This window comes from Oncorhynchus tshawytscha, linkage group LG07 (assembly GCF_018296145.1).
Source record: "Oncorhynchus tshawytscha isolate Ot180627B linkage group LG07, Otsh_v2.0, whole genome shotgun sequence".
Taxonomy (NCBI): Eukaryota; Metazoa; Chordata; class Actinopteri; order Salmoniformes; family Salmonidae; genus Oncorhynchus; species Oncorhynchus tshawytscha.
The window spans coordinates 19,673,424-19,685,759 of NC_056435.1; the positions used below are offsets into that span (position 1 = coordinate 19,673,424).

The 12,336-nt window shown below is 40.2% G+C and overlaps 1 protein-coding gene across 1 annotated transcript in view; it reads left to right on the forward strand.

Moving 5' to 3' along the window:
- LOC112254117 (receptor-type tyrosine-protein phosphatase T) overlaps positions 1-12,336 on the forward strand; it is a 491,368-nt gene that overhangs the window by 336,613 nt on the left and 142,419 nt on the right. The window contains exon 14 of the mRNA XM_024426355.2: positions 6,716-6,851. Within this exon, the coding sequence (XP_024282123.1) occupies positions 6,716-6,851 (136 nt within the window). The remainder of the gene's footprint in view (positions 1-6,715; positions 6,852-12,336) is intronic.

A 12,336-nucleotide genomic window follows, 5' to 3' on the forward strand; every position in this document is an offset into this window, starting at 1 on the left:
TTTTCAGCTTTTGATTTGTTAAAAAAGTTTGAAATATAATAAATGTCGTTCCACTTCATGATTGTGTCCCACTTGTTGTTGATTCTTCACAAAAAAATACAGTTTTATATATTTATGTTTGAAGCCTGAAACGTGGCAAAAGGTCGCAAAGTTCAAGGGGGCCGAATACTTTCGCAAGGCACTGTACTATATGCATTTTACGGACACAACCTATTTTACAATAGTTATATTTTGTTTGTTTTTACTCCTGTCCTTCCTCTACCCTCAACCTCTCCCATCTCTCTCTTAACATCTTCCATATTGGATTTCTATTTGCCATATATTTTTCAACTTTGCTGCAATGTTTCACAAAAGTTCTGAACTTTTCTGTTCTCATAGTGTCATTGATTGTAAATTAAAAATATATATTTTTGGTAAAAGTATTATTATATTATTGATCGATTGAATATGAATTTTAATGCCTCAAGCCTCTTGGTGTAATGGGTTAGGTTTTGGCCTGACAATTCCAGAATTCGCTAAAAAATGATATAATCTGGTCTATTTCACACTATTTGACCAGGCCTATGTCTAGTATGGCCTGTAGCAAGTGAAAGATTTTTTATCAAAAAAGCAAGTAGATATCATGTTTCTGTCAACACATGCGTGGCAAGGACAACTCAAATGGTCCTGTTTTTATGCCTAAAGAAGCCTGTTTCATAGTTGAAATGCTCTTTGTTGAGGACAAGTTCTCAGTTCTGGATGGAACATTGATCATAACTTGTGGTATACATTGTAAACAAAGCAGATACATGTAGGGCATGTTCTTTTTATCCAAACTGGAAAATAAATAAATTAGATAATGGCTTTTAATGCCTTTAAATTACTGCGTGTCCTTCTGACCTAAACATTAGTGTTGACATTTTGTTTCCCGACGCCTAGTCTTGGTACCAATAGCATTGTGCATTGTTTACAGTGCCGATTAATCACATTAATCTGAGTCCATCTGACAATGCTGCAGTGCTCAGATTGTAATTCCGTTAGAGGCACTCAGCATTGCTGCTCTAATCTCACAGGGCTGCCGCATGTTCTGCCAGACAATAGCCCCCCATGCAGCGCTGTTTCCTCTGAAATCCCACCGCTGCCACCAGTGTCACTCATCTCTGCCACCCTTACGTAATCCATCAGCCCACAGATGCGCTGTTAATAAAGTTTGACATGCTCTTTCCATTTTGATGCATTACAGGGGATCTCACGAAATGTGAGCAATTAATGTGGCAGGCTGTGGAATCAATCTATCCCTCTATGGATGAGCTTAAGTTTTAATATCATGGGTTTTAGTCATAATTCCTATTTGATACCTAATTTTTACCTCAGCCCAAAGTAAAAAGCTTTACATATTTCTTTTTAGCCAAACATCCATGTCTGTGGGCGTGCAGGAATGCACAGGGAGAATTTAATCAGGGAAAGATTACAATTTTGATGATGATGGATCAAGGGTTTCTGTATTAGGTACCAAATCACTCAAGTCTTACGGGAACCCTGCAATTAAGAAGTCAGTTTTGCAATATTCTTTAGAACAACAGATATCCTCATAAAATACAACTCAAGATGGGTATTTAAAGGGCTTCGTTGTAGGTTGTGATAATTTTCACTGCATCTCTTGTTTTGTCCTTGGGAACTGCAGGCATAATGGGCCTAGATATACAGTATATTGTTTGTATTGTTTATATTGTTCATGTGAAAAAATACAACCTATGTCTATGACATAATATTCCCATGAGTATAGGGGAGATGATTGGTCAGACAGAGCCCTGTTAAGTAAGTATGTCTGATTGTTGGACAGCTCTGGTGGTATCAAATCAGAAACTGGGCTAGAACAGCCAGATGGGGTGGACTATTGTACATTATGACCTTTTGAACCCAATCAGCTTTTGGCAGGTTGACGGCGAATCAGGTTGCAGAGTAAAATGACAGAGACACATAGCCATTTTAACAGAATCACTTGAGGAAGGATGCATACCATATGCCATTAAGCTCTTCGATACACACAAATATAGTGTCTTTATTGTATACGGTAAACTGAATTGTGTGTTTTTCCCTTTTCCCATTTTTAGGTTAAGTCTATGTAGTTTACATTCAAAGTAATTTAAAACGTATGTTAGTAAGTGTACCCCTTATGTACAACTTAGCCACTTAAGTAACTCTGCTGAGGTTAAGGTTCACCGGCTGTAAATGTATTTGTCCGGAAAGGTAATGCTACAGTAAGGGCTTAGAGAGTCCACGCAGATGGTTTATAGCTTTGAGTAATGTTATGGCGTGGCACTGAGAGAATGGTCAGAAAAGGATGCTCAACCTCTGTGACGCCTGATCTGAGTTTGGGCGATATAATGAGGCCTCAGACCTTGAGTCTTTGGTGAGTGTTACGGACTCTGTGGAGAACGTTGCTGTCTACCCCTTTGTGTGCACAATGTCTTTAATAAACATTCAACATACAGTCGTGGTTGGCTTTATCCTTTGAATCCAGCATTTCCACACCTGAACAACCTAAATTCCTAACACCAGATCCTGCAAAGTTAAGGGTTTATGTGAGCTACTGTAAGTCATTGATCTTTGGATAGTACAATGTTCAGTATACCTGTGTGTAGAAATAAAGAAATATGCAAAGATATACCTCAAACTGTTTAAAACTTATGTGTCAAAAGGACATGTTTTCAATCAATAGTTCAGTAAATTGAAGTCCATGACATGCCAGGGTTATATTCTTAATCTGTTGGTTCAAAGGATATTTTGTAAAAAGGGATATGTAAAAGAGAGGCTAGAAATATGACACCCACACATTAGAATGAGTCTACTACTGTGCTTTAATTGTTTATTTGTTTATCAAGGTTGCTAATTCATTTCGGCATGTGTACAAAAGCCTTTCAAATCAAATAAAATAAAATTGTATTAGTTACATGCGCCAAATACAACAGGTTACAGACCTTACAGTGAAATGCTTACCTACGAGCCCCAAACCAACAATGTACTTAAAAAATATATATATACAGTGAGGAGAACAAGTATTTGATACACTGCCGATTTTGCAGGTTTTCCTACTTACAAAGCATGTAGAGGTCTGTAATTTTTATCATAGGTACACTTCAACTGTGAGAGACGGAATCTAAAACAAAATCCAGAAAATCACATTGTATGATTTTTAAGTAATTAATTTGCATTTTATTGCATGACATAAATATTTGATCACCTACCAACCAGTAAGAATTCCGGCTCTCACAGATCTGTTAGTTTTTCTTTAAGAAGCCCTCCTGTTCTCCACTCATTACCTGTATAAAAGACACCTGTCCACACACTCAATCAAACAGACTCCAACCTCTTCACACTGGCCAAGACCAGAGAGCTGTGTAAGGACATCAGGGATAAAATTGGAAACCTGTACAAGGCTGGGATGCGCTACAGGACAGTAGGCAAGCAGCTTGGTGAGAACGCAACAACTGTTGGCGCAATTATTAGAAAATGGAAGAAGTTCAAGATGACGGTTAATCACCTCGGTCTGGGGCTCCATGCAAGATCTCACCTCGGGGGGCATCAATGATCATGAGGAAGGTGAGGGATCAGCCCAGATCTACAAGGCAGGACCTGGTCAATGACCTGAAGAGAGCTGGGACCACAGTCTCAAAGAAAACCATTAGTAACACACTACGCCGTCATGGATTAAAATCCTGCAGCGCACGCAAGGTCCCCCTGCTCAAGCAAGCGCATGTCCAGGCCCATCTGACGTTTGCCAATGACCATCTGGATGATGGAGGTGGAAACATCATTCTTTGGGGATGCTTTTCTGCACAGGGGACAGGACGACTGCACCGTATTGAGGGGAGGATGGATTGGGCCATGTATCGCGAGATCTTGGCCAACATCCTTCCCTCAGTAAGAGCATTGAAGATGGGTCGTGGCTGGGTCTTCCAGCATGACAATGACCCGAAACACACAGCCAGGGCAACTAAGGAGTTGCTCCGTAAGAAGCATCTCAAGGTCCTGGAGTGGCCTAGCCAGTCTCCAGACCTGAACCCAATAGAAAATCTTTAGAGGGAGAAAGTCCATATTGCCCAGCGACAGCTCCGAAAGCTGAAGGATCTGGAGAAGGTCTGTATGGAGGAGTGGGCCAAAATCCCTGCTGCAGTGTGTGCAAACCTGGTCAAGAACTACAGGAAACGTATGATCTCTGTAATTACAAACAAAGGTTTCTGTACCAAATATTAAGTTCTGCTTTTCTGATGTATCAAATTCTTATGTCATGCAATAAAATGCTAATTAATTACTTAAAAATCATACAATGTGATTTTATGGATTTTTGTTTTAGATTCCGTCTCTCACATTTGAAGTGTACCTATGATAAAAAAAAATACAGACCTCTACATGCTTTGTAAGTAGAAAAACTTGCAAAATCGGCAGTGTATCAAATACTTGTTCTCCCCACTGTACATATGAGATGAGTAATGTAGGGTATGTAAACATTATATAAAGTGGCATTGTTTAAAGTGACTAGTGATACATTTATTACATCCAACTTTATTATTATTTATTATTAAAGTGGCTAGAGATTTGAGTCAGTATGTTGGCCGCAGCCACTCAATGTTAGTGATGGCTGTTTAACAGTCTAATGGTCTTGAGATAGAAGCTGTTTTTCAGTCTCTTGGTCCCAGCTTTGATGCACCTGTACTGACCTCACCTTCTGGATGATAGTGGGGTGAACAGGCAGTGGCTCGGGTGGTTGTTGTCCTTGATGATCTTTATGGCCTTCCTGTGACATCGGGTGGTGTTGGTGTCCTGGAGGGCAGGTAGTTTGCCCCCGGTGATGCGTTGTGCAGACCTCACTACCGTCTGGAGAGCCTTACGGTTGTGGGCGGAACAGTTGCCATACCAGGCGGTGATACAGCCCGAAAGGATGCTCTCGATGGTGCATCTGTAAAAGTTTGTGAGTGCTTTTGGTGACAAGCCAAATTTCTTCAGCCTCCTGAGGTTGAAGAGGCACTGCTGCACCTTCTTCACCACGCTGTCTGTGTGGGTGGGCCATTTCAGTTTGTCCGTGATGTGTATGTCGAGGAACTTAAAACTTTCCACCTTCTCCACTACTGTCCCGTCGATGTGAATAGGGGGGTGCTCCCTCTGCTGTTTCCTGAAGTCCACGATCATCTCCTTTGTTTTGTTGCTCTTGAGTGAGAGGTTATTTTCCTGACATCACACTCCGAGGGTTCTCACCTCCTCCCTGTAGGCCGTCTCGTCGTTGTTGGTAAGAGTATAATGCCAAGAGTGTGCAAAGCTGTTATCAAGGCAAAGGTTGGCTACTTTGAAGAATCTAAAATATATTTAGAATTGTTTAACACTTTTTTGGTTACTACATGTTTCCATGTGTTATTTCATAGTTTTGATGTCTTCAATATTATTCTACAATGTGGAAAATAGTAAAAATAAAGAAAATCCCTTAAATGAGTAGGTGTGTACAAACTTTTGACTAGTACTGTATATTAATTAGGTCTACTTAACATTCATTTATGGTGTTTGTTTGTTTAAAAAAAATCGAATAAATGTATTTAGATCAGACCTCAATGCACCTCCTGAAAAGACTTCCTGGAGTAAAAGTAACATCTATAGAGGTTGAACATACAGTAGAAGCAGCATGTTGTGGTACCCAATGTCTCCAAACAGAGAGCAATACTATCGTGTACTTCCGGTAGTCTTTGTATTGTTCAAAGGAAGCATTTTGAGTTCTGGTTACTTTTGTAAGCTATGGAAGAAGCTGGGAATAGCTAGCAGTACTATAAACTCGCTCAACCTATCCATTCTCTCCCTCACTGTTGTTCACTGTATGTCCTAGCTACTTCAACAACCCATGCTACCATTTTCCCGCATGTCTTTCTCAAATCATTGGTTGTTCAACATTAGTGCACTGTATGTCCTCTGTGTTTTAGTGTGGTGCAACTGCTCTGTAAGATGAAAAGCCTGTTGAAAATAACAACTCATATGTATTAACTCAACCACAAATACTTTGATGCAAGAGAAAATGACCTTACTCTAACTTGTGTATTTCCAGACGTTTATTTGCACGTTGATTTCCACCATTCATCTGTCCTGTGTGAGAAGCACCCTTTCACAAGTTCACTAAATCTTTATTGAACTTTATCTTGTAATCATTTGGAGTTTATCGATCAGGATATAGCTAACATTTCCGCCAATACCCGTAACAGCAACACTATACCTAATCATCTTTTCACTTTTCACCAAAATTAATGTCTCCCTTGCATTAGTATTAATGACCCTGCCATTTCTTTGCATGACTTTGTGATCTTGTATTTAAACAAAAGAAAGGTTCTCTCTTTACTGTGGATGTTTGTTTCTATGTGTTTGCATCTATTTGTCCGTCTGTATGTATGAGCGTGTAAGCGTGTACTCGCATAAGTGTTTTTGTGTGAATAGGTTTGTGTGCACATATACGTGTATGTGAGTGTGTATGTGTGTAAGTGTGTGTTTAGAGTGTGCGTGTGTGTGTGTGTGTGCACTGTCTACAACATGTGTGCAAATGTGTGTGTGCAGATGTGTGTATACTTGCATATGTGTGTGTGTATTATTGCATATGTGTGTGTGAGTGCGTTTTGTGTATTTGTTTGTGTGTGTATGGAGGATGGTTGCCCCAGGGTAAACTCCCTCCTCCTCTCTGTGATGTGTCTGTGCCTGTTTGTAGGCGCGTCCACCCAGGACTCGGACGCTGTGGAGCCCGAAAAGCAGGTGGACAGCAACGTCAAGATGGCTGGTGTCATCGCAGGCATCCTCATGTTCGTCATCATCCTACTAGGAGTGGTTCTCACCTTTAAACGCAGGTAAAGAGTGGTTGAGAAACTCCTAGTGTGTCCCCGATGTTGCAAGTGGAAATATGTCAGCTACTATAGTACTAGTGGCCTCACACCATAGTGTGACCCAATGTCCCATCCGCAATATGACTAGAATACTTCTAAGGCCTCTGATGAGCTGAAGTACCATTGGGACTAACTCAGAAGGAGGAAGGTATGTTTTTAGGGGGGCTACGGACACACACAGCTTTCTATGTCTTGTTAACATGCACACTGGCTTACTTCCATCGCATCTCTGTCTCCTTCCTCTGTCTCTTGCTTTCCTAAATTACCCTAATCACATACTGCCCATGCCATTTTGCTATGTTAGGACCCACAGTTTTAAAAAAATCTATAATTTCAAAATGTGTCGCCTAATTACTCCACATATACAGAGAGGAATTAAACTTTGAAATATCTTACTACTGTACTTCATGACCATTCATTTGTGTCATGAGGCTATGCTGTTGAGACAAAATTGCATGTCACAATCACCACTGTTCTTGAAAATAAATTCTGATAATTTCATGAATAAAAATGAATAAATAATTGATCAACAATTAATGCATGTAATCATCAATACATACTATTTTAATATTTGTTAACATTTATAAACAAGGCCTATATGAATTGGCAACCAATCTGGAGACAAAACCGTGGGTGTTACAGGGCCTTGGGCTAACTATGCTAAATGGACAACTGGAAACCAATACTCCCATAAATAGTTAAGACCGATAGGCAGCCAAGCCACCCGTGTAGGATATAGATTGTGGAGAGGGAGAAGAAGTGCCTAGGCTTCGATATCCTAAGACGCCTGGCATGCTGGATCATCTATATTTCATTCTTGCAACCTAGATAGTTCGGGGGCAATGTTTTTTAAATTTCAGTGTTTTACATGGCTTTTAGCCACTATCAATTATTTGTGAAGAAAACCTGTTGGAAGCGAGTACACTGTCCATTTAATCTTTCAAAGTTGTGTTACACATGTTTTAGAGATTTCCAAATGGACTTTTTTGTACTAATAACATACGAATGAATTGAATGGACAGGCAAATACTTAATGGTGATTTCATGTTTTCCTGCCCTGTAGCTTAAGCCCTTAGGACTCTTACAGCACTGTCAAATGTGCTTTTCAAAAAGTCCCAGATAAAAATCCTTAAATAATTCATGGTAAACTCACAAAATTGTAGCATTTTGTATCTGAGCTGAGAATACCACTAGCAAGGTAGTGGGGGAGTCACTGTCTATTTTAATTGTTATCAGACTAAGACTACTGTTTCTGTAACAAGATTGGAGCTGGAGAACTCCACAGTGCTTCTCAACAGTATTTTAGAGAATTATGGAAACTGAAAGCTTTTTCTCTTGCCGTTTATGGCGTTTTTTTTTTGCTCCCAATCTTTTTTTCTTGAGGAACATCAGGCATTTAGGATTATAAAGTAGAGGTTTATTAGAATAATGGATCATAAAATACACCATCAAACCAGCACATTGCAGTGGTGTGATGGTGTATGCTCACATATACAGATACCCTTCATGTGCAATCAGTGATTGAGAGCCAGACCAACCCCTGCTCAATCCTAATCTCCATTTGGACAGGTGCACATGTTGACCCAGGACATTTTTGTCAAAAACCTGTCTGCCTCTGCCAGGATGCTAAAACTTGGCTGCAAGTGGATCGTTCAACAAGACAATAACCCCAAGCACATATCAAAATCGACAAAGAAATGGTTAATTATCCACAAAACAAACATTTTGCAACGATCATCTCAGTCACCGGACTGTGGTTTGAATTGAAGAGGGAATCCATAAGTGAAGACTAAGGATATCAAGGATTTCAGTCATTTTTTGCTCATCTTTATCAAGGGTGTCAATAATTTCGGACCCCACTGAATGTTCGTATGACAAAATCTCTTAACATAATCTGTGCCAGTAGTCTACATGTTCACATCCATCACTGTTGTCTGACCTTTTTTCTAACACTAGTCTCACGCCCATGTCTCTTATCTTCTTCCTCTTCCTCTTTTGGCCTGCGCCTGCTAGAGAGATACACACATGGAGAACTCTGAGTGTGGGGTATTGTATGTTTATTTTCAGCTACGCATCTTAAGATCGTGCCTCACCATTGTTTTTTTTTTTACCCATCTGTGATCAGATATGTCATTCATTTCCGACACATGCACGAAAATTGACGAGGCCATTACTTTTGGATACTCTAACAGTCACTGTCGGTTGCACCATGTCATTGTACAAAATACCACGTAATGTCAGTCGTATTCGTTGATTTATTTGTATCTTGCCTCATGCATTGTCAGTTGAGTATTAGATACATTATCTGCAATGAGATATTCCATAAAAGGATCAAATTGACCAGCCATAGGATGAACTTAGAGAAAGCATTATCATATTAAATGTTAATTATCAGAGTGAATTGCCTTGCATTGTAATTACACCTTTCAATAAGGTTTTTATTGTTTGATTTACATAAATCCCCCTTGCGCAACAATGAACCGCTCTTACAGCTACTCTTTGCTACTTACCCACCAAGTGGAGGGCTTAAAACTCAGTTCCATGTCAAATGAGTCATTATTTTCCACAAAAAATGCCACTACCTCTTTTGAGTGGTGCACCAATTCAGATTCATTAAGCATTCACCATCACAGCACGTTTGTTTGCTGATTGGGTTGTGTTCATTACTGTAAGCTATACACAAACACACATGCTATTCACATAACTATGGTGTGTGTCTTTGTGGTTCAACTAGAAGCTGCTCTATGAGTCTGTCCTCTAATAATCTAAAGCTATCCATTGAATCATGTCAAAAAAGTAAATGATATACAGCATTTGCAACACCTGCCAAATCACAGAAGTAAGAAAATGCTCCTTACTGTAATATCTCTCAATAAACAAAATGTATCTTCAAATAGCCCCATGCCAACTCATTTCCAAAACAAGCTTCAGCAGCCACGTTTCCTTTAGCAGATCCCATCACTTTACTATTAATCATTTGTTCCGATTTTGAATTATCTTTAATACCACTTCAGTTCAGACAAAGTACCTTTCAGAGCATGAAGACATTAAGACGGGAAACCAAAGACAATTAGTCATTTATTGGTGCCCGGGTGCAGCAAAGGCTGTTAACATGTTGAACTCCCCACAAGTCCATCCAGTCATGGGCTGAGTGTGTTAAGTGTCCATTCAGTCGCAGCCAGTCCCAGTCCATTAGCCACTCATTGCCCATTCATGCAGTGTTCTTGTAGCAGCAGCGAATCTCGCCCTTGTCTACTGATGCAAGGTTGAGCCCCTTCCTGAGTTGTGACATGTGGACCTTTTTATAAATAATGGACTGGCAGAAGGGTAAACATCTGATGATGATCCACACATGGCTGTGGTGTCAGCTATTGGTTGTCAGTGGGGACATGGACACACACACACACACACACACACACACACCACACACACAAACATGTATGACACACACACTGTCTGCCTTCAGGCCAAGCAGCTGTTGTCTTCCAGGGGGTCTCGGCAGCCTTATCTCCGTGTGTGTATGTGTGTATGTGCATGCATTTGTGTGTGTGTGAGCGCATTTGTGTGTGTGTGTGTACGTGCGTGTAATGTGTTCCTGACCATTGCTCCCCAGTCTGTGTGCTGGGATAGCCATGCAGAGAGAATGACATTCCCACACACAGATGTGAGAGCTGGGGTGTTTGCACAAACGGATGGTGGGGTGATGGGGGAGGATAATGGACCACAGTGGACATAGCTGACAGAGATAATTGAAATCCCTAATGTTAGACTACCAATGCATCATAGCCATTAGGTATGGCAAGATATAGTCATCATTGATGCAGTCAATGAAAGTATCAGTGTAGATGAATGGCATTAAATAAGATCATGCAGCGTGCTGTAAATCTACAGGAGGCACAGAGAGAGGTCTTTGGTACAACACCATATTGAATATATGAGTGTAGTCTTTTACTGAGATGTATTCTGTGTTCAGTGAAAGATTGTTAATCTGGTTTATGTTTTTGTCATTGGATTTTGCTCATCCATCTGAATGTGTCTGTGCATGCCTTTAATTCACATGAATGTATTTGCATGTGTACGTATAACGTATGCGTGTGTGGTATAATGAAACATGTTCACAATTGATATGGATGCGTAGTGTGTGCAAGTGTGTGCGTGTTTGCTTGTGTGCGTGTGTTTATACAGCAATGGTATTTGAGTGTCATGTTTACATAGTACAACCTTTAAAGTTGTTACTCCTATTTGACAGCAACCACCGTTCATAATGTATTACCAGATATGTCAATTGCCAGATACAGTAATTCGTTCACGGTAACCTTTAAAGCAGAGTTTTTTGCGTGAACGTACACCGAGAATACAAAACATTAAGAACACCTACTCTTTCCATGACAGACTGACCAGGTGAATACAGGTGAAAGATATGATCCCTTATTGATGCCACTTGTTAAATCCACTTCAATCAGTATAGGTGAAGGGGGGGAAGACAATTGAGACACATTATGTATGTGTGCCAGAGGGTGAATGGGCGAGACAAAATTATTAAGTGCCTTTGAACCGGGTATGGTAGTAGCCGCACACCGGTTAGTGTCAAGAACTGCTGCAACGCTGCTGAGTTTCTCATGTGTATCAAGAATGGTGCACCACCCAAAGGACATCCAGCAAACTTGACACAACTGTGGAAAGCATTGGAGTCAACATGTTGTTCAGTCAATGCCCCAATGGATTATGGCTGTTCTGAGGGAAAGGGGGGGGTGCAGCTCAATATTAGGAAGGTGTTCCTAATGTTTAATATACCCAGTGTACTGTATACCGTCGCTCACTATAGGTGGGTAAGGGTTAAATCAATGTCATTGTAGATATTGTATTCCTCCACATATACGCAGAATATACGCAGAATGCATTTAATAACAAATTTATAATCAGGTATTTGGAGCCCAAAATAATTATGCAGCTCTCATGCAGTGGTGCATTGAGAAGCATTGTGCAGTTTTACGACAATAATATTTATTGCTACCTTTGACTGCCACAGCTCTAGCTCTCACTTCTCTTTATTAATATCATAAGAACAATGTCAGCAGCTCTTTTAAAAGGCCATTGAAATAAGATAGCAGAAGGGGTAGATCGTGGCTACATATGTGCCTGGCGGTATCGACTGTTCCCAAAGTAGATGATTGACACAGCTCTATCTCGCTCTATAAGGAAGCCTTCTCATTAAATTGCCTTTTTACTACCATCACATCCAATTCAGACAGCTGCTATCTGTATTTTTAATTTAAAACAACAGTTTGGGAAGAATCAAACTTAAAAGGTGTTACCTTCTCACTCTTTCTAGATATAAGTGTTGTTTCCTCTTACAGTTAATCAATTTGCATCTGGGGTGGTTTAGGCCTGTAATGGTTGAGTCTGCCTTCACACCATTTGGCTCAGGTTTTTAGATTACATAGACACT